This window comes from Myotis nattereri, assembly GCF_964212035.1.
Source record: "Myotis nattereri genome assembly, chromosome: 4".
NCBI lineage: Eukaryota > Metazoa > Chordata > Mammalia > Chiroptera > Vespertilionidae > Myotis > Myotis nattereri.
Window position 1 is genome coordinate 819,490 of NC_138079.1, and position 22,568 is coordinate 842,057.

Here is a 22,568-nt window from a genome sequence, read left to right on the forward strand (position 1 = left end):
GCCACCTGCGGTCTCTGCCTCCCGGCGCCGAGCCCTCCGCGCTCCCCGGGGAGTCGCGTCCCGGTCCCCACGGAGCCCGCGGTCCTCGCGGCCGGTCCCCGCGGGCAGGGAGGCGGCGGGCGGGCTCTCCGCTTCCCCCCGCTCCCCCCGCAGCCCCGCTCGGCACCCGCGGGGGCGGGAGGCGGACCCTGCGCTCCCGGCCCACGGGCGACCCCGGAATCCGGGACCCGGGAGCCGCGTTACGGGAATCCGGCCGCCAGGCCCCGCCCCTCGCCGTGCGCGGCCGTCGGCCAATGGCAGGACGCGCCGGGCCCCCGGCGACCAATCCGCGCGCGGGGCGGGGCGCGCGGGGCGGGGCCGGGAGGAGGCCGCCGGGAGGAGGGCCGCGTGCCGCGCCTGCGGGGAGGACGGCGGACGGCGGACGGGGCGGCGAGCGGAGGACGGAGGACGGGCCTGGCGCCGGGGACGTGGCCGCGGAGCCGGGAGCGAAGCCCGAGGTGAGGCCCGGGGGCGGGCGGGGCGGGCGGCCTGGGCCTCGCAGTCGGGCCGCGGGGTCCGGAGGGCGGCGTCCCCCCGCGCGGCCCGAGCCCCGTCCCGACCGGAAACCCCGCGTCCCCCGCCCCGGCCCCGCTTCCCGACGGGAGCCGCGGCCTCGCCCCCTGATCCCAGCGCCCCGGCCGCGGCCGCCCCCGACGCTCACACTCACCCTGACTCCCCGCGGCCCCCGCCCGCGCCCCCCCTTCGGGCCGGGCCCTCGCTGCTCCCCGCCCGGCCCGGGGGTGGCCGTGGGGCCCTGCGTGTGGGTTCCGGCGGGTCGGTCCCGGGTCCCGCGCCGCGGTCCCTCCTCGGCCCAAAGCTTCCGTCCCGAGCGGAGGCGGAGGCGGAGACGGGCCGCTGTTGTCTGCGGGGCCGCGCGGGTGGGAACCGACTGGGGATCCAGCGCGACTTCCCGGGACGATGGGCGCCCGCGCTGTCAACACGGCGGGCCGGGGCTTGGGGGCCGGGGCTTGGGGGCCGGGGGGGGGGGCGGCCCGAGTCCCGCCGCGGGCTTAGCCCGGCCCAGCGCGGGCCTGGGCAGTGATGGGAGCGGGGCCTGGCCGCTGCGCTTGGGGGGCCGCTGCGCTTGGGGGGCCGCTGCGCTTGGGGGGAGCGTGCGCCGGGCCGGCTTGGGCGGGAGGTGTGAGCCCGTCTGCGCGAGCGGAGGGAGCGGGAAGGGAGGGTGGGGAGCTGGGAGGCAGCACCTGGTTTGCAGGGACCCATCCGGTCCCGGTCCCGGCCCGGTTCTCATCCGTCACTTAGAAGAGGGTCAGCAGCGCTGCCCGCGGACTGGACCCGTGCCCTGTGCCATGGCAACGGCCTTCCTGTTGTCGCTTTTACGCATGAATCACAGCGTTTTCCACTTATTTTAAGAGTTTCCCAAGGGCGTCTGCCCTCCGGCTCCCGCGAGGGTGCAGGTGGGCATCACCTGCCTGCGCAGGAGGGGGCACAGCGCGCTCCACGGGGAGGGAGCCAGGCCTGCCCGGGACCCGTCTCTGCCCCGCACCCGTGGGGGCGCTTGGCGGTGCCCACGGGGCTCCTGCAGGGCCCGCTGCCGCCTGCGTGGGAGCTGGAGGGCCTCAGCGAGTGGAGTGTTTTCCCTCCAGCCGTTTCAGAGCCTCGCTCTCTTTTTTAAGTCTATCTTCATTGTTGAACGTAGATGCCTCCTCCCCCCGCCCCACTGACCTCCTCCTCCCCACTCCCTCCCCTCCCAGGCCCTCACTGCTCTGTTGTCCGTCCATGGCTGGGCATGTCCATGGCTGGGCATGTGTGCATGGAAGGTCATTGGTTGTTGATCTTTTCTCCCCAACCACCCCTTCCCTCTGAGCTGCGCAGGCTGTTCCACGCGCCCATGTCTCTGGATCTGTCTTGTTCCTCGGTTTGTCGTGTTCATTAGATCCCACACTGAGTGAGATGGTGGGATACTTGTCTTTCTCCGACTGGCTCGTCCACTGAGCATGACCCTCCAGGTCCCCCTGCTGTCCTGCAGGGGGAGAGCTCCTTTTCTGCCGCGTGGTGTCCGTGGAGTGCGTGCACCACACCTGTGTATCCGCTGGTCCCTGGCGGGCACGCGCTGTGTCCAGATCTCGCTGTTGTCAGTAGCGCTGCCGTGCAGTGGGGTGCACACGTTCTTCCCGGGGGAGCCGCTTCCAGCACTTGCTGCTTGGCTCCTGGAGCAGCTGGGAGAGTCCAGGTGTCTCCTGCCTCTGAGGGCAAAGGCCGTCTGCTCGGGGTGGGGGGGGGAGTTCTCCGAGCTTTACTCTTCCACGCCACGGAGACTGCGCACGTCCTGTGGCCACGGAGCTCAGGAGGCTGGCGCTGCCCTGGACTCTGCGAGAGCCGCCTGGAGGTGGCTGACTGTGCCAGGGTGCAGGCCGTCCTCATGAAACGCGGGGTGGCACCGATCGCCCCGAGATCTCTCAAACAGGGAGTGACCGGCTGAGCCTTGGAAGGGTCAGCGGGTTTCCTAGAGGTCGGCCTTGTGCCTGGTCAGACCTGGATGCAGGGAAGACGAGGGGGCCGGTGCAAGTGGAGCCAGTGTGGAAAGGGCGAGGCGTGTCCCAGGTGACAAACTTGCAGTGCACATGGCTAAGGAACGGTGACCCCAAGTTCACACCCGGACAGCCTGGCTGCAGACTGCGGCTCCTTGCCGTGGTCTGTGCTGCCTCTTCACAGGTGCACACGCATGACAGGGACTAGAGCCATGTGGCCACACAGAAGGCCTTCCAGAACCCGCCCCTCACGGTCTATGGGCCTTGCAGCATGTTCGGTTCTGAGGACCTCAGCGCCTACAGCAAGGGACTGCCGCCCAGCATTGGGACTCTGATTAGGAAACTGTTCAAGTCCACTGGGGGCAAAGATGTCATGAGCGTGGGAGGAAGTTCTGAGTTATAAACACTGCAAAGCAGGCCCAAGGACAGATGGTAGAGGCGGGGAGTCCGTGTGCAGAAGCACAGACCCTAAGGAAGTGTTGAGAAAGGCTCGCCGTGGGCTCAGCCTGGGCGCAGCTCTGCAGGGGTGGCCGGTAGGAATGATAGGAGGCAGGACCGAGTTGTGAATGGCAAGTAGAATGAAGAACGGACGTATTTGCTTTGCGATTGGCTTTGCAGGGCATCCCGCCTGATGGGAGTGGAAGCCAGAGGCTTGCCGTTCCTCTGGAAGATCGTCTGAGCTGAGAGCAGGGTTGTTAAGCGTCGACTTGAAATGCCAAAGAAGGTAGCTGGACCGGCACACTGCAGCCAAATTTTGAGGTTCTTAAGTGGCTGAGACATTTGGCCTTGTTATTCACCCTTTAAAATGCTTTTGGGGAAAGAGCGACAGCTTGAAAGTAGCGTTTTAGAGAACTTTATCCATCAGAAGCGTTCAGAATGGTTTGGGGGGAGAAAGGGGCTGGAAGCAAGGGGCAGGGGTACACATGGTTATGCTTATAAATTAGTTCGGTCAGGATGAGGGGAGAAAGAGACAAGTAAGACAGGCCTTACAGAGGGATGGAGGCTGGGGCAGGTTGGTAACAGAAAAGCTAAAAGGACAGGCCGGAGGCAGCCTGGGCCCTCTGGCTTGGGCAGTTCGCGAAGGCGAGTGTCTTCAGATGGAAAGATAAGAGCTGTGACCTTAAAGGAAGGTGTGTGCATGTCTGTGTACATGTGTGTGCGTGACCATGTGTCTGTGTGGGTATTGTCTTCAGACCTGGTGCATTTATTGGCCTCAGAGACGGGATGTTCGAGGCGCTGACGCAGAACTGGAATTTAGGACAGAGGCCCATCCAGAATTGTTGACATTATTTGCCTGAGGGTCGTAGCTGGCAGTGCAGGTCTTCAGAGAAGTTGTGTTTTTAAATACTAGTCGATGCCAAACACTCTGGTTCACGCAGAGCCAGGAGATAAAACCTCACAGAGATTTTCCGCTAAAAAGGAGATAAAGGGCAGAAGTCAACCACACGCTGTGGTTACGTGGAAACCGAGGGTTCCAGACGCAGAGTCGGCCACCACGGAGAGGCTTCGAAACTCGCCGTGCGGCCCTGCGGCGGCCTGTCTGCCTCTGCCCGTCTGCCCCGTGGGGCTCGGTGGGAATGAGGCGGCCCATTGGCCGTGAGTCGTGTGGAACTAGCCTGGGCTCTCGTCTTAAAGCTGCAGGGCGGGAGCCGTTCCTTTCTGCACAACGAAACCCTGGGCTCGGTTCACAGCGGGGCTTTCCTGGGCTGGGTCTGAACTGGGTGTTCTCTGTGCTTCTGTAGCGCCCAGGGCATATGCTACCCTCCGAACTTTGAACTTCTCCGCGGAAGAACTGTCATTTGGCTTCGACGATGACGATATTTGTAAAAGGCCTTCTCTGCTGCGAGGACACAGGCGTGCTCTGCATTTCCCACGCAGGGCCTTGATCCATCTGGAGTGTCTGTGTCTGGGATGACGTGGGGCTCTGTATTATTTTTGTTAATTATTGTCATTATTTTGCTTGTGGAGTCAGTTGTCCCAATACTACTAGTTCTTTATTCCCCCAGTGATATGGCCCTGGCCGGTGTGCTCAGTGGATAGAGCGTCAGCCTGTGGACCAAATGGTCCCGGGTTTCATTCCGGTCAAGGGCATGGACCTCAGTTGCAGGCTCCTCCCGGGCCAGGGCCATGGTCAGGGCGCGTGCAGGAGGCAACCAGTTGATGTGTTTCTTTCACATCGATGCTTCTCTCTGTCTTTCCCTCTCTCTCCCACTCTCCCTAAAAATCAATGGGATTAACAACAAAACAAAGATATCACATTATCTACAGGGTGGGGCAAAAGTAGGTTTACGGTTGTGAGTACGTGAAGCAGTTTCTTCTTGTGCTGATATTTATTAATCAGTGCACGGTTCTCGGTATGGACAGTGTAGACCTACTTTTGCCCTGTACGCGTGGGTCTGTGTGGGAGGAAGCAACGTTCCTTTCCCCATGGGAACCCACTGCATGAGAGTCAGACCCTCACACTCATAGGAGGTTCAGAGACAGAAAGGGAAGATGCGGTACTTTTGGCGTCTGAGCTGAGGTCATCTTAGGGCTTGGGGGTGGCGTGGGGAGGTCATTGCAGGACGAGAAGAGCAGATGTTCTGTGGCTCGTCCTTCCCTTCACATCGTCCATAAAACTTTATTTCCGGGAGTAACTCTTGCATGGGCAAGGCCCCAGGTGCGGCTTCCTTAGGGGGCAGGGAGCCCTTGATGGTGACCCTGCAGTCTTCGCTCAAATCCTTCACAGGCCAGCGTGGCCCGTTGGGGGGGGGGCCTGTTCTGAACCCCGCGTCTGTTTCTGGACGTGGCGGTTTACAGTGCGAGGGCTGGCTGTGTCTGTGCCCGCGCTGTGGCTTCATCCCTGTAACACTGCAGTGTGTCTTAATAGATGGGGCCTCTGGTCAGCAAAGTGATGTTGGTTCTTTTTGAGAGTTGGCTTTTGGCTGTTCTCTAACATTTTCTATGAAATCTTCATGGGTCTGTGACATCCCGCAGCCACTCTGCAGCTTGGATTCGGGCCTCGTTGCCTGAACTGGACACTGGGGAGAAGGCTGTCCTGCTCTGTATGGCCCTCCCACCCCTGACACGGAGGGCCACGGGGAAGCTCAGGAGGTTCATGGCGTTCGTCACGGAGTTGTCGCGTGGTCTGGCTAGGGTTTTCCTCGGCACGTTAGAGTCTTGGATGCTGCTGTGAATAGGGATTTTTCTGTTACATTCTGATTGCTCATTATCGATGTCAAGGAAGGCTGTGTTTTTTATGATCTTTTATTCAGCGATTAGATTAAACTTGCACTAGTCCTTATAGCCTGGCATTGGATTCTTACTCTTTTTCTTGATAGATGACCGATCCTATCACCTGCAAGTTTTTCTTTTCCCGTTTTTGTCTTATTTATTTGCTTGTTATTTTTTTTTATTAAGCTGCCCCCAGAACTGTGTTGAATGATCGACAACTCCCGGCATCTCCTTGAACCCTGGCCTTTCAACAGGAAGTTGACTGCAGTGTCCGGGAAATGCTCTGCAGCAGCAGCAAGAGCTCGGTGGCCGCACGGGGAGGGGCTGTCTCCCGAGTGTGCGCTCTGAGCCGGGAGGGGTCTAAGCGCTTCATGATGAACTCCTACCCCAGCACCCAGGCAGGGCCCTGATTGGACATGGGGCTGCGAGGGGTGATGCCTTAAGACGCTTGGTTCCCTCTCTAGTCCCAGATCCGGAATCATACCAGCGTGGGGAGCACTTCATGTGTCTGCTGCGTGAACGAACTGGCTTCCCTGTTGTGAGAGGGGCGTGATGTGTCGTGTACAACAGACTGCAGTGTACAGGCCCACGGCTCTGCTTGGATGTAGCTTTCGTTTCTCTTGGAAAGTACCTCGGGTGGACTAGCCAAGGACATGGCACTTGTTTTCTTTAGCCATTTCCTCCTTCGGTGATGTGTCTGTTCAAATATTTTGCTCACCTTTTCATGAGGTTTATTTTCTCATTATGTTTTCCTAGTTTTAAAAATACATTCTGGAATAGGTCTTTATTGGGAAATTGACTTGCAAGTATTTCCTCCCAATCTGTGGCCGGTCTTTTTATTCTCTCACCAGTGTTTTTAAAGAGCAGCAGCTTTTGCCCTGACCGGTTTGGCTCAGGGGATAGAGCGTCCGCCTGCGGACTGAAGGGTCCCAGGTTCGATTCCGGTCAAGGGCATGGACCTGGGTTGCGGGCACATCCCCAGTAGGGGGCGTGCAAGAGGCAGCTGATGGATGTTTCTAACTCTATCCCTCTCCCCTCCTCTCTGTAAAAAATCAATAAAATATATTTTTTTTAAAAAAGAGCAGCAGTTTTCATTTTAATGAAGCCTAACTTACCAGTCGGTGTCGTGTCTGAGAGTCTTTGCCCAACCAACTCCTCAGAGGGTTTCTCCTGTGTTTTCTCGCCCGAGGTTTTAGGCTTTGCATGTAGGTCTGTGAGCTAGTTCAAGTGAGTTTTGGCAAATGCAGTCTTGTTGGAACCCAGCCGTGCCCATGTGTTCACACTGTGAGCACGCCAGGCCAGAGTGACTGGTCGCAGGAGCGTGGAGGCCCTCGGAGCCTGAGTTGTGTGCTGTCTGGCCCTTTATGGGACCTGCCCGCCAGCCTATTATACGGTGCTCAGGGCTATCGAGGGTGGGGGAGGGGGAGCAGCACAGGCTGGTCAGGGAAGACCTGCGTGAGAAGTGAGTTTGAACAAAGGCTGTAAGGAATTAATACTCGTATATTGACTTAGAAAGCCCAATAGGTAGTGTTTAGTGAAGAAAGCAGGTTACAGAACATGGTCGCGATCCCGTCTTTGTAAAATAAGAAAGCACGTGTTTCCGTAACACGAAGTTATGCACAGAGGAAATGTACAGATGCTAGTACACGCCCCCTGCGTTCAGGGCAGCGTCACTTACAAAGGCTGCCAGGTGCCTGTCGTGGCTGAGAAGGTGCGGGATGTAGATGAGGGCCTGTGGCTCAGCGATGACAAGGGAGGAGAGCTGCCATTGTGGGCCTGGAGGGCATGATGCTTTGTGAAGTGAGAAAAAGACCGTAGGGTCGCCCTTACGTGTGGAATGTAAGAAAGTAAGTGAGGAAACAAGACAAGACGGACTCACAGGTAGAGAAGGAGCTGGTGGAGCCGCAGGGCAGGGGTGGGAGGGAGGGTGGGTTTTTCATGTTGTTTGGTGTTTCCCCCCAGACCAAAATAGCTGTAGCGACGCAGAACTGAAAAATAAAAAAAAAAACGAAAAATTTGCAAGATTATCCACAAAATTACTCGGTTGTAATCTTGGTGGGAATATAGAGGATTTTCACTTGGCGTTTTTCAATTTCTTTTTATTTGAAAATTTAAAAATACGTGTTTCCTTTGCATCTTTAGCACATCCTTGTTATAAATGTAATTCCTTACGTGTTAGTCCTTTACGAGGTGCTGTGTCTCCAGCTCCCACAGCGGGGCCTGGGCCGCCGAGTGCTGGGCGCAGCCCTGCCCGGGCCGTCGGGAGGCAGCTTCAGCTTCAGGGCAGCTTCCGAGAGCGCGCGGGTCTCGGAGCCGCGTATGCCGCCAGCCGTGGTTATAGTTACAGAGACGACCTGCAGGGGAGGCGGAGGGGCGCTCATGGCCATTCCAGATGGACAGTCGCCATCCCAAGGTGCACGCAGGAGAAATGAGCAGAGTCCTGGCCACTCGTCCCTGTACAGCAGGTCCGAACGCAGTGGGTGCACGGCCCCCGGGAACGTGTAGGGTGCTGAGTGTCCCCTGTCGGGGTGGACGGTGGCGTCACACTGCTGAGAGCTGTCGCTGTCCCTCGTCCCCTCACATCCGATGGCCGTCTGTTCAGAAGTGGAAAGCATGTTGCTGCTCAGGAGAGCGTGGTGGCTCTGCAGCGCCCTCGGTCCTTTCGGGAAGAGCCCCCGCCCACAGGAAGGCCACCGTCCCCGCAACCCCAGGGGGCCCCTCTGTCGCGGGGACAGCGCTGGAGGGTGAGGGGCAGGACGCCCGGCCACCTCCTCACTTGTCCTGCGGTTCCAGGAACACGTGTGAGGTGGGGTTTCTCATGTGGGACTGGTTCCCATGGGGAGGAAGGACGGAACCAGGTGTGCTGGGGTCCAACCCCAGCAGGTCCAGGGGTCCCCAAAGGTGTGGACGGAGTCGGCGAAGAAGGAATGACACAGAGGCAGCATTCAGTTGATCAGCATGGTTGGGTTCTCTTGCCTGGTCCTATTGCCAGGTTCTGTAGGTTCTCCAGCCAGGTTCTCCAGGTTCTCCAGCCAGGTTCTGTAGCCATGTTCCCTTGCTAGGTTCTCCAGCCAGGTTCTGTCCAGGTTCTCCAGCCAGGTTCAGTCACCAGGTTCTAGTCAGGTTCTCTTGCCATGTTCTATCCAGGTTCTGTATCCAGGTTCTGTCTCTAGGTTCTTCAGCCAGGTTCTGTCTAGTTTCTCCAGCCAATTTCTGTAGTCAGGTTCTGTCCAGGATCTTTTGCCATGTTCTCTCGCTAGGTTCTGTCTCTAGGTTCTGTGGCCAGTTTCTGTCCAGGATCTTTTGCCATGTTCTCTCCAGCGAAGTTCTTCTGTCTCTAGGTTCTGTGTAGGTTCTGTGTCTAGGTTCTGTCTCTCTCTCTGTCTCCTGCTGTCTTGTTACATCTGTATTTATACCAGTTGATTCAATCCTATCAATCTCTATTCCAAAGGTTAGGGCGTTTCTTATCTCCATTCCAGAGATAAAGATTATGTAGCTTAAGCATGATTGTTCGTAGTTAAAGTGATTAACTACCTGCCTGGCACTTAGTTAAGGGGTTTTATTCCCTCCCTAACTTCAGGGGAAAATCCCTACCTGGGGAAACAACCTTTCTCAGAGAGGTGACCTTGGTTAAAACACATAGTGCCTAGAAGGTGAGCAAACATATTAAGAACAGTATGCCATATATGCCAGGTCCCTTGAAACAGCAAGGATCGACCGGCTCCCGGCACAGGTGGAGGGAAATGGCCTCTGCCTTCACCTGGCGGTCAGAGCCGCTCGTGGTCGAGTAGTTTTGTGCGAGGCCCGTTGCGTGGCAGGTACGATGGCCGGGGCGCTCCTCCTGTGGACGCAGCGCTGGGAAGCTGAGGCCAGAGGCATCGTTTCATTGGGAGAGAACGTCTGCCCTGGGCTGGGTGTGCCGTGACTTCATGTGTTGTGAGCACTGACATGCCTGCGTGTGGAGGCCCTTTCCTGTGGCTGCGTGTGCCCTGGGCTGGTTGTGCCGTGGCTTCATGTGTTGTGAGCACTGACATGCCTGCGTGGGGAGGCCCTTTCCTGTGGCTGCGTGTGCCCTGGGCTGGGTGTGCCGTGGCTTCACGGGGCCCCTGCAGGACTTCCGGCGCTCCAGTCTCTCCTGTGAAAGCAGCGCTGTCGTGAGTAACTGGTCGGCGTGTTGTTTGCTCACATCTGTCGGGTGAAATTCGAGAAGTCGAATCGTCAGGCTCAGGCGTCTGGCTCCAGCCTTGGCCGGTGCTGCTGAGCTGCTCTCGGCTGCCCGTCCCTTGTCGGGCAGGTGTTGTTGTGAGTAACACACCGTGACATTCAGGCTGAGCCGTCCGGCTGTGGGAAGGCGGCGCCCGCGGCCACGGTGGCCCTGCGAGGCTGAGTCACTCAGGTCCGTCCTCCCCCCACGAGGGGAGGGTGGTGTCGGGCCTGCGTCGTCGTTGGCTCACCATGTTCACTGAGGGCCACGTCCACGTCCACACGCCGTCAGTGTGCAGCTCGTGACTCACCACCATCCGTCGCGACACAGAACACGCCCGCAGCCCAGGACGCGCCCGGCCCTCCCCCCAGATGCCCTCTGACCTGACCACGTGCCCGGCTGTGCCCTCGGTGCGCGGTGCCCGGTTTGCTCCCGCCTCCTCCTGTGTCACGTGAGACCGGCTGGTGTGGAAGTGCCTGCGGCTGATTTCATCGCAGCCACTCAGTGCCCCCCGGGCACAGCACCCGCAGGGAGTGAAGCCCGGAGCCTCCGCGTGGTCTGGGAGGGGCCCTCGCTCCCTCCCGCGGGCGGTGCTGGGCGTGGCAGTCGGGGTCTCGCGCTGAGCTCTGCTGGTGCAGGGCTGCGAGCTGCTCTCCGGAGCGTCCTGTGCGGGGTCGCTGGTCTCTTCCGCTGTGACGGGTGAAGTGTCCTCTCGTCTGTTTGAGTGACTTGTGTTTCCTTTTCTGTGAGTTGCCTCTTCAGCTCACCGGCCTGGTTTTCTCTGGGTGTGGGGTTTTCAGTGGTTTGTAGGCATTCTTCGTGCATCAGGGGTGTTGCTGGTCATGCTGCGAGCTAGACTCTTCTCCATGGTGCGTGACTGGAGGTGGTTTGGTGCGTTTTGCCCTGCAGACACTTGTCTGTCTAAGTGCTCCATCTCAGGACTCACTAAAGAAGAAACAGCGCCTTCTCATTCACCTTAAAGTGAACTGTTTTCCAGTTGTATTTTTAAATATTTTTAAATATTATATTTTTATTGATTTTTTAGGGGGAGAGCAAGGGAGAGAGATAGAGAGATAGAAACATTGATGAGAGAGAAACATCATTAATCGGCTGCCCCCTGCTTGTCCCCCACTGGGGATCGAGCCTGCATCCCAGGCATGTGCCCTGACCGGGAAGCGAACAGGTAACCTCTGGGTGCCGGGGTCAATGCTCACCCTCTGAGCCACACTGGCCGGGCTCGCGCTGCATTGATGTAGCCATAACCTCAGTGGGACACACTGAAGCCCTTGGGAGACTGGCTGTTCTGCCCTCCTGAGAATGCACCCCTTTCTATAGAGCAGCCTCCGGAGCGGAGACGTTGGAAATGTGCCATGAAGGGAAGTGTGAGCAGTGACGTTCCTGTGCCTCTTGCAGACTCGTCCCGGCAAGATGTCGGCCATGCGGACACGGATGCTGCCCACCCTGCTGCTGCTCCTCACCGCCACGTGCCTGGGTAAGGTTCCTCAGGGCCGCCCTCCCGCCCACAGGGTCACCTCATTCCATTCATAGGATACAGTGACAGTGCAGGCTCCACACTCATTCTCTGGAGTCGTTGCTGAGAGAAGGTTGTCTCAGAGTGATGGTGAGAAGTGGGATGCTATGTAGTTTAGTGACCATGGCTGTCAGTGGGGAAGGGAGGTTGTGTTTTAAATAAAGAACCAGGAGGAGACCTGCTGGCTGTCAGCGCTTCGCCTGATGTGAGGCCACTGGGCACCGGGGGGACTGGCGCCGGGAGGGTCGCTGGGCGCAGAGCCTCCACGGCCACAGCAGTGCCTGTCGGCGTGCTGGCCGCTGGCCGCCGCCCATCCACAGGGAGACAGTGCAGAGTCAGGGACAAATGTTTGCAAACCGTTAATGTTTGACATGACCGTGATGTCCAGGCGTGTAATTGTTGAACTTGTCTCGTGGAACATGGTGCAGAACATAAGTTAGCCATCTGCGCCAGACGGGGGTGGGGGAGCCCCACTGTCCTTCCCCACAGAGAGAGTTGAGCCTGAGAGCCAGGAAGTCACGTTCGATGCCCGGGCTGTGGGCTGATCCCCAGAAGGGGCGTGCAGGAGGCAGCAATCAGTGATTCGCTCTCATCATTGGTGTTTCCCTCTCTCTCTCCCTCCCTTCCCCTCTGAAATCCTATCTAATAATAGAGAAACATGGTAATTAACCGTAACTTCTCTACCCTTCCCATTGGCTAATCAGGGCGATATGCAAATTAACTGCCAACCAAGATGGCGGCCGGCAGGCAGGCAGCTGAAGCAAACAGGAGGCTTGCTTGCTCCAGTGATGGAGGAAGCCAAGGTTCCCCGCATGCCGCTGCCGGCCTCTGAGCTTGCACTCTAAGAAACAATGTTGCAATTATAGAAGCTAAGCAATCCCCAGAAACCTGCTTTCAGCTGTCAGAGCTGGAGCGAGCAGGACCGCAACAGTGTTACAATTATAGAACCCAAATAAACCCAGATCCCTGCTTTCAGCAGCCGAGGTCTCAGAGCTGGAGCTGAGCCTCAGAGCTGAAGCTGGCTCTCAGCTCCAGTGACAGCCATAGAGGGTAAATAAATCCCAGAATTTTAAAAAAAAAAGAAAAAAAGGAGAGGTTGGGAGCTTCAGTCACCTGCCAGCCTGAAAATGGCCCTCAGCCCCTCACCCAGACTGGCCAGGCACCCCAGTGGGGACCCCCACCCTGAAGAGGGTGTGACCAGCTGCAAACAGCCATCATCCCCTCATCCAGGCTGGCCAGGCACCCCAGTGGGGACCCCCACCCTGAAGGATGTGTGACCAGCTGCAGACAGCCATCAGCCCCTCATCCAGGCTGGCCAGGCACCCAAGCAGGACCTCCACCCTGATCCAGGACACCCTTCAGGGCAAACCAGCCGGCCCCCACCCGTGCACCAGGCCTCTATCCTATATAATAAAAGGGTAATATGCAAACTGACCCTAACAGCAGAAGGACTGGGAATGGCTGATCACTATGACACACACTGACCACCAGGGGACAGACGCTCAATGCAGGAGCTGCCCTCTGGTGGTCAGTGTGCTCTCACATGGGAGGAACTCTGCTCAACCACAAGCCAGGCTGACGGCTGCCAGTACAGCGGTGGTGGTGGGAGCCTCTCCTGCCTCCTCAGCAGCGCTAAGGATGTCCGACTGCAGTTTAGACCTGCTCCCTGCTGGCAAGTGGACATCCCCTAAAGGCTGCCGGGCTGCCAGGGGGATGTCTGATTGCCAGCTTAGGCCCAATCCCCTGGGGAGCAGGCCTAAGCCAGCAGGTGGTCATCCCCTGAGGGGTCCCAGACTGCGAGAGGGCACAGGCCGGGCTGAGGGACCCCCCCCCCATCCCCCCTGAGTGCACAAATTTTTGTGCACCAGGCCTCTAGTAAAAATAATAAAATAAAATAAAATGTTGCTGCCTCGCAAATTACTCCAAGACTTCGTGGCCTAAAAGGACAGAAATGGTTCTTTCTGGTGGTTTTCGTGGGTCAGGAGGACAGCCAGGCCCAGCCAGGTGGGTTCGCCTTCACACCATTCCTGGGGCCTCCCCGTGAAAAGGCTCTGCCTGATGCTGCGGGCGAGGCCTTGGCGGGGCTGTCGCCAGAGCACCCAGATGTCTCTCCATGGGCCTTGGCACCCTCGCCTCCAGCTCAGCTCCAGCGCAGAGGCCAGGAGGAGAGGAGTGCTTGGTTGGAAGTTGTATGTTTTCATGGCCCGGCCTTGAGGTCACGGGGCGGCAGGGCAGGCGTAGGCACCGCAGACCTGAGGTGGGAGGAGGGCAGCTGCACTGGAAAGACTGCTCGCCCCTCCGACCCCGAGTCAGCAGCCAGCTCAGCCTTCACCCGTTCGAACCGGCCGCAGCCAAAGGCCGGCGCTCCCTCGCGTTCCCTCTGATGCTGGCTGTTGCGTGCTCTACCCCGCATTCCCATCTCCCCTCGGGCACCCAGCTCGCGGTCAAATGCCCTTTTAAAGGAAATCTGCTTCTGCAGTTCCATCTGCAGGAGCTGGCGGCCCGTGCGAACGGGGCTGAGGTGGAACGAGCCTGTGTTTCTCTCTGAAAGCTTGAACACTTGCCCATTTCTCGTTTTTCTCCTGTTCTGCGTGGAGAAAAATCGTCGACTCTTTGGTTGCATCTCTTGTTCTTTATTCTCTAAATTAGCCTTATATTTGCTGTTCCCTGAAGTTCAAGGAAGCGTTCGGAGGGGTTTCCTCGGGAGTGAAGTGTGGGTTAGGGGGCAGGACTGGCCCAGATCACAGGGCGGCTCAGTCCCCTCAGGCGCAGTTTCAGCAGCTGGAGGGTTCGAGGGACGGACGCCGCCAGCGCTGGGGCCTGCGGGCGGCACGTGCGCCAGGCCAGTAAAACGCAGTCCACACCCACATGGTCCCGTTCTTTTCAGGGGAACTTCTGGATGTCTGCGGCTATATCGACCCTGAGTCGCCGGTTGTGCAACTTGGTTCTAATTTCACTGCGGTCTGTGTGCTCAAGGAAAAATGTATGGATTATTTACACGTCAACGCTGACTACATCTTCTGGAAAACAAACCACGTGACGGTTCCTCGCGAGCAGTACACTGTTATCAACAGCACGGCGTCGAGCGTCACCTTCCCAGACTTCTCCCTGTTAAACACCCAGCTCACCTGCAACATCCGCACGTTCGGGCAGATCGATCAGAACGTGTATGGGATCAGCATTGTTTCTGGCCGTAAGTTCCCCGAGTCCCTTCCAGGCTCGGCTGTGACTGTGAATTGCGTTTTCAGTGTCGTGTGCTCATCTCCAGGAGATGCAGGGACTCGCTGGGCCAGTGGCTGTTGGACACGTTTGTTTTTAAAAATAAGCTTAGAAGTGGAACTAGAATTTCATCTCTACTATGCAGACAAACCTAAGAAACAGAGTTGTACCTTTTCCCTGAAAGCCAAGGATCTGTCCGTTTTATAGAAACGTCTTTTGACATGAGACACCCCTCCCCCCAAAAAAGAATTGTTGAACTGAAATCTGTGAATTGATCAGAGTCACTTGCAGTTGCTTGGTGCCTTAATCTCTAAGAAAACGCGCGCTGAGCAGCCCCGAGAAGGGGAGTGAATGCGGGAGAAAACCTTTCTGTGTCAGAGCAGATAAGCGGGCAGGACCGAGCCAGGACCAGAGCTGTCACCCCGAGCTGTGTGCCGTGGGTCGGCTCCCAGCAGAGATCAGAACGGCAGCAGGAAGAGACAGAGATGAATCACGGTTTCCTCTTACTAATATGCAAATGCCCCTCTTTACACGGCACTGAGTGGAGAATGCTGTTACTTAGTCATACATGAACGTCGGTTAGGTGTAAAAACTGAATATGAACATACTAGTCACTGGTGGTTATGATAGAAAAGGTGTGTTACTATCCAGAAAGAAGTCTGAGTTTGAATAGAAAAGGATTTAATTTTTCGGGCACCAGTCTCGCTCTGTCCATACTTTTGCGTGGGCGCTTTCTCCTGCGTAGTTGAGGGTGTAAACTTCTTGGGCAGGACGTGAAGTGCATGTTGTTTGTGGATGTGAAGCTTTTTGAAAGTTCTCTCTTTCCCTTTTAGTGCCTCCAGAAAAACCTAAGAACTTGAGTTGCATCGTGAACGAAGGGAAGAGAATGACCTGTCAGTGGGATCCGGGGCGGGAGACGCACCTGGAGACAAACTTCACCCTCAAATCTGAATGGCAAGTCATTGAAGTTCCTTGTGTCCTGAATGTATCACGCTGACCAGATGCTGGGGTTTTTATTTTGTCAGGTAGTGATGTTAAATGCAAACTTAAAACATTTTATTTAACCTGAGATGTTGGAACATCTGAAACATAAAAGTGGGCAGAGGATCCTGAGTCCCTGTGCGCCATGGTCTGGCCTCAGTGACGGTCAGCTCATGGCTTGTGTTTTGTGTCCCCCCCCCCCCCCCCCCCCGCAAGCTGGTCTGGGAGGGATCTCAGACGTCATGTCATCTCATCCATAAGTATTCTGGTCTTTTTTCTAAAAGATAAGGACACTTAAAAACTACCTCCCACTGTCGAACCTAATGTAACTGAAAACACTAGAGCGCCGCCGGCACATTCTCAGTCAGCGCTCAGTTTCCGCAGTTGGGGTTTATCCTTTCTGTTTTAAAAGAGAACGTGCCTGACGTAAACATGCGCGTGAAGGCGGAACAACCACCTGAAACTTCCTCTGGTGATAGAGGTCCGAGAGCGGTCACCTGGCCTGACTGGCGGGGCCGGCTCTGCTGGGTGACACCAATCCTGTCCCGCCCCTCCCCGTGCTCCCTGCGCAGGAGGCCCCGGCCGGGAGGGCTGTGCCCGCCGGGAGGGCTGTGCCCGCCGGGAGCGCTGTGCCGGCCGGGAGGGCTGTGCCCGCCGGGAGGGCTGTGCCGGCCGGGAGGGCTGTGCCCACCGGGAGGACTGTGCCCGCCAGGAGGGCTGTGCCGGCCGGGAGGACTGTGCCCGCCGGGAGGGCTGTGCCGGGGGCGGAGAGGAGTGGCACTGAGCCCCCAGCATGGGAGGAGCCATGGGGAGGGGCCGGGGCTGAGGGTAGCACATTAGACGGAACGCTCCTGCAGCAGCAGTTTGAGGATAATTTTGTGTTTAAGATACAGATCAGACGTGTTTTGACGATCAGCAGGTTAGTGTTTAGGAAAGTCTGTTTTTCAGCAGTCGGTTTATTTCACACGTGTTGGAATCAACTTTGTGTTCTGCGCTGTCATAACCTGGGTCTCACGAAACCCTTCAAGCCACCTTTCACGCTCGTGTTTTCAGGTCTCTAATGCCTGATTCTTCCGTGTTTGTATTTAGGGCAACGGATAAGTTCCCTGACTGTAAGACGAAGCGCGGCAGCCCCCCTGCCTGCACCGTGGAGTACCTGCCCATCTACTTCGTCAACATGGAGGTCTGGGTGGAGGCGCGGAACGCCCTGGGGGAGGCCACGTCCGAGCACATCAACTTCGACCCCGTGAACAGAGGTAGCCTCCGCCGCACTCGCCGCGGTTTATGACTCAGGGTAGAGACAAGCACTTGGGTCGTTAGTTCATGTTGTCGGAACATTAAACATGACGTGGACAAAGCACAGTCCCGTCGTCCCCGCTCCCTCCCCGCTGGTTTCACAGGGACTGTACCTCCTGGTGTTTGTCCACTTTCCAGGCATCTCACAGGTGGTAGCCACAGTGTGCGTCCGGCCCGGCTTTATTCTTTTTAGAAGTTCTGTACGTTGTACATGTTTAGTGGTTCTCCGACATCTGAGCCCGAAAAGATAGAACCAATGTCCTCAGTGACAAGGAAAGCAAGTGCAGAAGCTGTTCCTTTCTCTCGTGTGCTGGTCGGGACGCGGTGACCGTGGTGACCGTGTGAGAGCAGGAGGGGGTGAGTTTGCAGAGGAAGCCGGTGGACGTGAGCGTTTATTTCGTTCTCCAGTGAAGCCCATTCCTCCGCGCAATGTGTCGGTCAGCAGCTCGGAGGAGCTGTCCAGCATCTTGAAGCTGACCTGGGTCAACTCCAGCATCGACAAGTTCATCGGCCTGAAGTACGACATCCAGTACCGGGCCCGGGGCACCTCGGCCTGGAGCCAGGTACCGGCGCCCGCCGTGGCCACAGCCTGTCACGGCCTCCCTCTGCGACCTCCCCCCGGGACCTCCCTCCGCGACCTCCCTCCGCGACCTCCCCCCGCGACCTCCCTCCGCGACCTCCCCCGCGACCTCCCCCTGCGACCTCCCTCTGCGACCTCCCCCGCGACCTCCCCCCGCGACCTCCCTCTGCGACCTCCCCCGCGACCTCCCCCCGCGACCTCCCTCTGCGACCTCCCCCGCGACCTCCCCCCGCGACCTCCCTCTGCGACCTCCCTCTGCGACCTCCCCCGCGACCTCCCCCTGCGACCTCCCTCTGCGACCTCCCCCGCGACCTCCCTCTGCGACCTCCCCCGCGACCTCCCTCCGCGACCTCCCTCTGCGACCTCCCCCGCGACCTCCCCCCGCGACCTCCCTCCGCGACCTCCCCCCGCGACCTCCCTCTGCGACCTCCCCCGCGACCTCCCTCCGCGACCTCCCTCCGCGACCTCCCCCCGCGACCTCCCCCGCGACCTCCCCCGCGACCTCCCCCCGACCTCCCTCCGCGACCTCCCTCCGCGACCTCCTCCGCGGCCTCCCCCGGGACCTCCCTCCGCGGCCTCCCCCGCGACCTCCCTCCGCGACCTCCTCCGTGGCCTCCCCCGGGACCTCCCTCCGCGACCTCCCTCCGCGGCCTCCCTCCGCGGCCTCCCCTGCTGTCTCCTGGCACGTGCGCTAATGACGGCAGCTCCGCGGCACCCCCAAATCGGTTGCTGTTTTTGCCGATCTGCAAAGATAGGTGTAATTCTGATTTGTTCGCGCCCGGCTGCGGTGCCGGCTGCTGTCATTCTCTAAATTTGCCCACCGAGGCAGGGAGGGTTCAGAGTAGACGTTTCTGCGCTTCCCGAACCTGTGGACTCTGCTGCTGTGAGGAGCTTTCGGCTTGCGTCTGTCTCCAGGGCAGGAGTTCGCGTGTTCGTCTGTTCCAGCAGCTTAGTTTCTGGTCTGAGGGCCGTGGGGCTTGTTCAGCTGGCTGCTCTGCTTTCAGATTCCTCTTGAAGACACAGCGTCCACCCGCTACTCCTTCACGGTCCAGGACCTGCGGCCCTTCACGGAGTACGTGTTCCGGGTGCGCTGCATGAAGGAGGATGGCCAGGGCTTCTGGAGCGACTGGAGCCAAGAGGCGCGGGGGACCACGTCCGAGGACCGTGAGTGACCGAGGCCGCCCTGCCCGCTTCGCGAGCGTTTTATTCAAACACTTTCACTTTCAGGGACGTTGAGCTGTCAGCTGTAGTGTGCGTGTTGAAGGCCTAAGTCAACCCCCTGGCGTGGTGTCCGCGCTGCCGTGAGAAGCAGCTGTGGGGGGCGTGGGCCGTGGCGTGGTGTCCGCGCTGCCGTGAGAAGCAGCTGTGGGGGGCGTGGGCCGTGGCGTGGTGTCCGCGCTGCCGTGAGAAGCAGCTGTGGGGGGCGTGGGCAGCAGGTGTGGAGGTGTCCCCGACCGCACCCTCCGCAGCCGCAGGAGCCGTCCTGGCGAGACTTCCTGGGCGACGGCGTGTGTGCTTTATCCAGTCAGAGCTCTGGACCCCGGAGCCCGGAGCCAGGAGCCTGGGACTGAAGCCTCCGGTTGCTTTGTGCAGGGAGACGTTTCTAGCCCAGACATGGCTCTGAGGGTGTCAGCTCCTCACTGCACGGTTCTGCTAGTGGGGTGACCTCCGTGGACTCGCCAGGCAGCTCCCCAGCCTCGGCAGCCTTCTCTCTGGGTTTGGTCCACACGGCACCACTGAGACGTGACCCAGAGCCTCTGTCAGGTCCTGCTGACAGCCCTGTTCCCCCTGTGGCATAAAATGTTTCTGAATCGGGCCGTCTCCAGGGACTTTAAAGCCTGACTACTAGCATTTGGCACCTGGTTCTACAAATGCTCTTTCTCAGGGCTGGGGACTGTCACTCAGTCCCGTGGATTCATTTGTGCTACATCTTACTGCATGAATCCTCCCCAGGTACGGGGATGAGCTACACTGGGTCCATCTGTTCTGACTTGTCTCACAGGCTCACGTGTGTACGTGGGGCCTTAAGCACATGTGAGATGGGACGTAAATGGGGTTTTCAGGGCTGCTTTTAGCAGTAAGACCTGGGATGACTTGGTGACTGCCCAGGGCTGCCTGTGGCCTCACGGTCCTGAGATTACAGGAGCCTCCATGTATCTGACTCCTGGGGTCCTACTCCCCCCACTCCCCCCCCCCCCAGCTCACTGCCAGATGGGCCACATGTAAGGGAGGGACGCGGCTGAGGGTGAGGGTGTTAAGGACAACGTGAGGGAGTAACCTCCAGGCTTTGCTTCTGTTACAATAAAAACATTTACTAGATGCATGTCATTCCTTTAGGACCGTCCAAGGCACCGAGCTTCTGGTATAAGGTGGAGCCGTCCCCTGCTCACGGCTACAGGTCCGTGCGGCTCCTGTGGAAGGTGAGCAGCCCGTCTGTTCTCCAGCTCCTGTGGAAGTGCGTCGTCGGTGACGCGACGCGCGGGGCTTTAGCGCACATGTTCGTTCATCTGACGATCAGCAGCGCATTGAATCAGCTCAGCACGCGGAAGCCCGCGATTTGCATTTGCTGCACAAGGGCAAGCACAGGCCGTAGCAAAAGCCTCGGCGTGGCTGGGGGGGAGGCGTGGGGAGGGGGCTGTGCGGACAGGGACTGAGTCTCTTCGGCTCTCCCGGTGCCCAGGAATCATGAGGAAAGGTCTGCGTGACCAGGGTGCACGCAGGAACGGAGATAAATGGTTGTGTGCTCCATACACGTGCGTGTGAGGCTCATACCAGAAAAGGCAGAAAAACACTGGGACGTAGTGTTAAACTGGCCCGCAGCCGCCCTCCCACCTCCTTGGCCCGTGTGCGGTGCTCCTGCCCCTGCGGTGCGCTCGGCGTGGAGGCCGGGCCCATCGGTGAGCCCTGAGGTCGAGCCTGCTCCAGGGTCAGCACACGGGGAGTCAGCTCTGGTCTGGCTTCAGGGAACATGCTCTGACATGGAGTGTCTGTTACAGACCCTGCAGGGAACACGCTCTAACATGGAGTGTCTTACAGACCCTGCAGGGAACATGCTCTAACATGGAGTGTCTGTTACAGACCCTGCAGGGAACACGCTCTAACATGGAGTGTCTGTTACAGACCCTGCAGGGAACACGCTCTAACATGAAGTGTCTTACAGACCCTGCAGGGAACACGCTCTAACATGGAGTGTCTGTTACAGACCCTGCAGGGAACACGCTCTAACATGGAGTGTCTGTTACAGACCCTGCAGGGAACACGCTCTAACATGGAGTGTCTGTTACAGACCCTGCAGGGAACACGCTCTAACATGGAGTGTCCGTTACAGACCCTGCGGGGAACACACTCTAACATGGAGTGTCTGTTACAGACCCTGCGGGGAACATGCTCTAACATGGAGTGTCTGTTACAGACCCTGCAGGGAACACGCTCTAACATGGAGTGTCTGTTACAGACCCTGCAGGGAACACGCTGTAACATGGAGTGTCTTACAGACCCTGCAGGGAACACGCTGTAACATGGAGTGTCTTACAGACCCTGCAGGGAACACGCTCTAACATGGAGTGTCTTACAGACCCTGCAGGGAACACGCCCTAACATGGAGTGTCTGTTACAGACCCTGCAGGGAACACGCTCTAACATGAAGTGTCTATTACAGACCCTGCCTCCGTTTGAAGCCAATGGGAAAATCTTGGATTACACAGTGACTCTGATGAGATGGAAATCACATTCACAAAACTACACAGTGAACGACACGAAGCTGACCGTGAACCTCACCAACGATCGCTATAAAGCAGCCCTGACAGCCAGGAACCTGGTCGGCACGTCCGACGCTGCTGTGCTCACCATCCCTGCCTCTGACTTCCCAGGTCGGTGTCCGAGGGCCTGGCTCCTGCGGGAGGGCTCGGTGAGGCCGCCTGTGAGGACGGACGCACTCTGACCACCCTCACGGCGGCGCTGCTCGCGCTCCATCGCTGTCACCTCTCAGGCAGGCGCTGGTTATGTGCCTCCCTCGTTCTTTAATGTCACTTTAAGGTTCTGGGGACCTGAGGTGCATACGACTTAAACGTACTGTTTATCGGTTGCTTTGGAAGAAGAAACATTATAATTGACCTACACAGAACATCTGAAGAATTTGGGAAAGGAAGCAGTTAGTAGAGTGCGTGTAAATGATAACGAAGTGCTTTTATTCATGGAAATGCATGTTAATGTTACGTGCTACAAAAAGGGCAGCAACATAGATTGCATGGTTATGGAAATGAATGTAAAATACTAGTATTTTAAGTTTTTAAACGTTCACTCATCAACGTGGTGTCCACCTTGTGTTTTGAAGCTACTCGCCCCGTCAGGGATCTGAAAGCGTTTCCCAAAGACAACCGGCTGTGGGTGGAGTGGACCGCCCCCCACGAGCCCGTGAGCAAGTACATCCTGGAGTGGTGCGTGCTGTCGGACAAGGCGCCCTGCGTCCCCGACTGGCAGCAGGAGGACGGCGCCGTGCACCGCACACACCTCACAGGTACCCGGACCTCGGCCCGGCTCCTCCCTGCTCTCTGCCAAGAGGGTGGTCCTGGGGAGGCGGCCAGTGCTCAGCTCCAGCCCGGCATCCGGTTCACTAGGTGCACTCAGCCTCTGGGCCGCTCGGTGGACAAGGGCAGACGGCTTCTGCCCTCCCCAGAGCCACTTAGTCACAGACGGTGCCCACAGGGCTGTAAGGCGGAGAGAAGCCAAGGCAGCCTGGCCCTGCTGCTCCCGGGTGTGTGCTCCCCGCCCCCTGGTGTGTGCTCCCCGCTCCCTGGTGTGTGCTCCCTGCACCGGGTGTGTGCTCCCCGCCCCCTGGTGTGTGCTCCCCGCTCCCGGGTGTGTGCTCCCTGGTGTGTGCTCCCCGCTCCCTGGTGTGTGCTCCCTGCACCGGGTGTGTGCTCCCCGCTCCCTGGTGTGTGCTCCCCGCTCCCGGGTGTGTGCTCCCTGGTGTGTGCTCCCCGCTCCCTGGTGTGTGCTCCCTGCACCGGGTGTGTG

The 22,568-nt window shown here is 58.4% G+C and overlaps 1 protein-coding gene across 1 annotated transcript in view; it reads left to right on the plus strand.

Moving 5' to 3' along the window:
- Positions 1-411: 411 nt before the first annotated feature.
- The window catches only part of IL6ST (interleukin 6 cytokine family signal transducer), a 32,188-nt gene continuing 10,031 nt past the window's right edge, over positions 412-22,568 (plus strand). The window contains exons 1-10 of the mRNA XM_081089690.1: positions 412-497; positions 11,359-11,437; positions 14,364-14,669; positions 15,529-15,649; positions 16,766-16,932; positions 17,381-17,535; positions 18,557-18,716; positions 19,890-19,972; positions 21,211-21,421; positions 21,886-22,068. Of these exons, the coding sequence (XP_080945816.1) occupies positions 11,374-11,437; positions 14,364-14,669; positions 15,529-15,649; positions 16,766-16,932; positions 17,381-17,535; positions 18,557-18,716; positions 19,890-19,972; positions 21,211-21,421; positions 21,886-22,068 (1,450 nt within the window). The 5' untranslated portion in view covers positions 412-497; positions 11,359-11,373. The remainder of the gene's footprint in view (positions 498-11,358; positions 11,438-14,363; positions 14,670-15,528; positions 15,650-16,765; positions 16,933-17,380; positions 17,536-18,556; positions 18,717-19,889; positions 19,973-21,210; positions 21,422-21,885; positions 22,069-22,568) is intronic.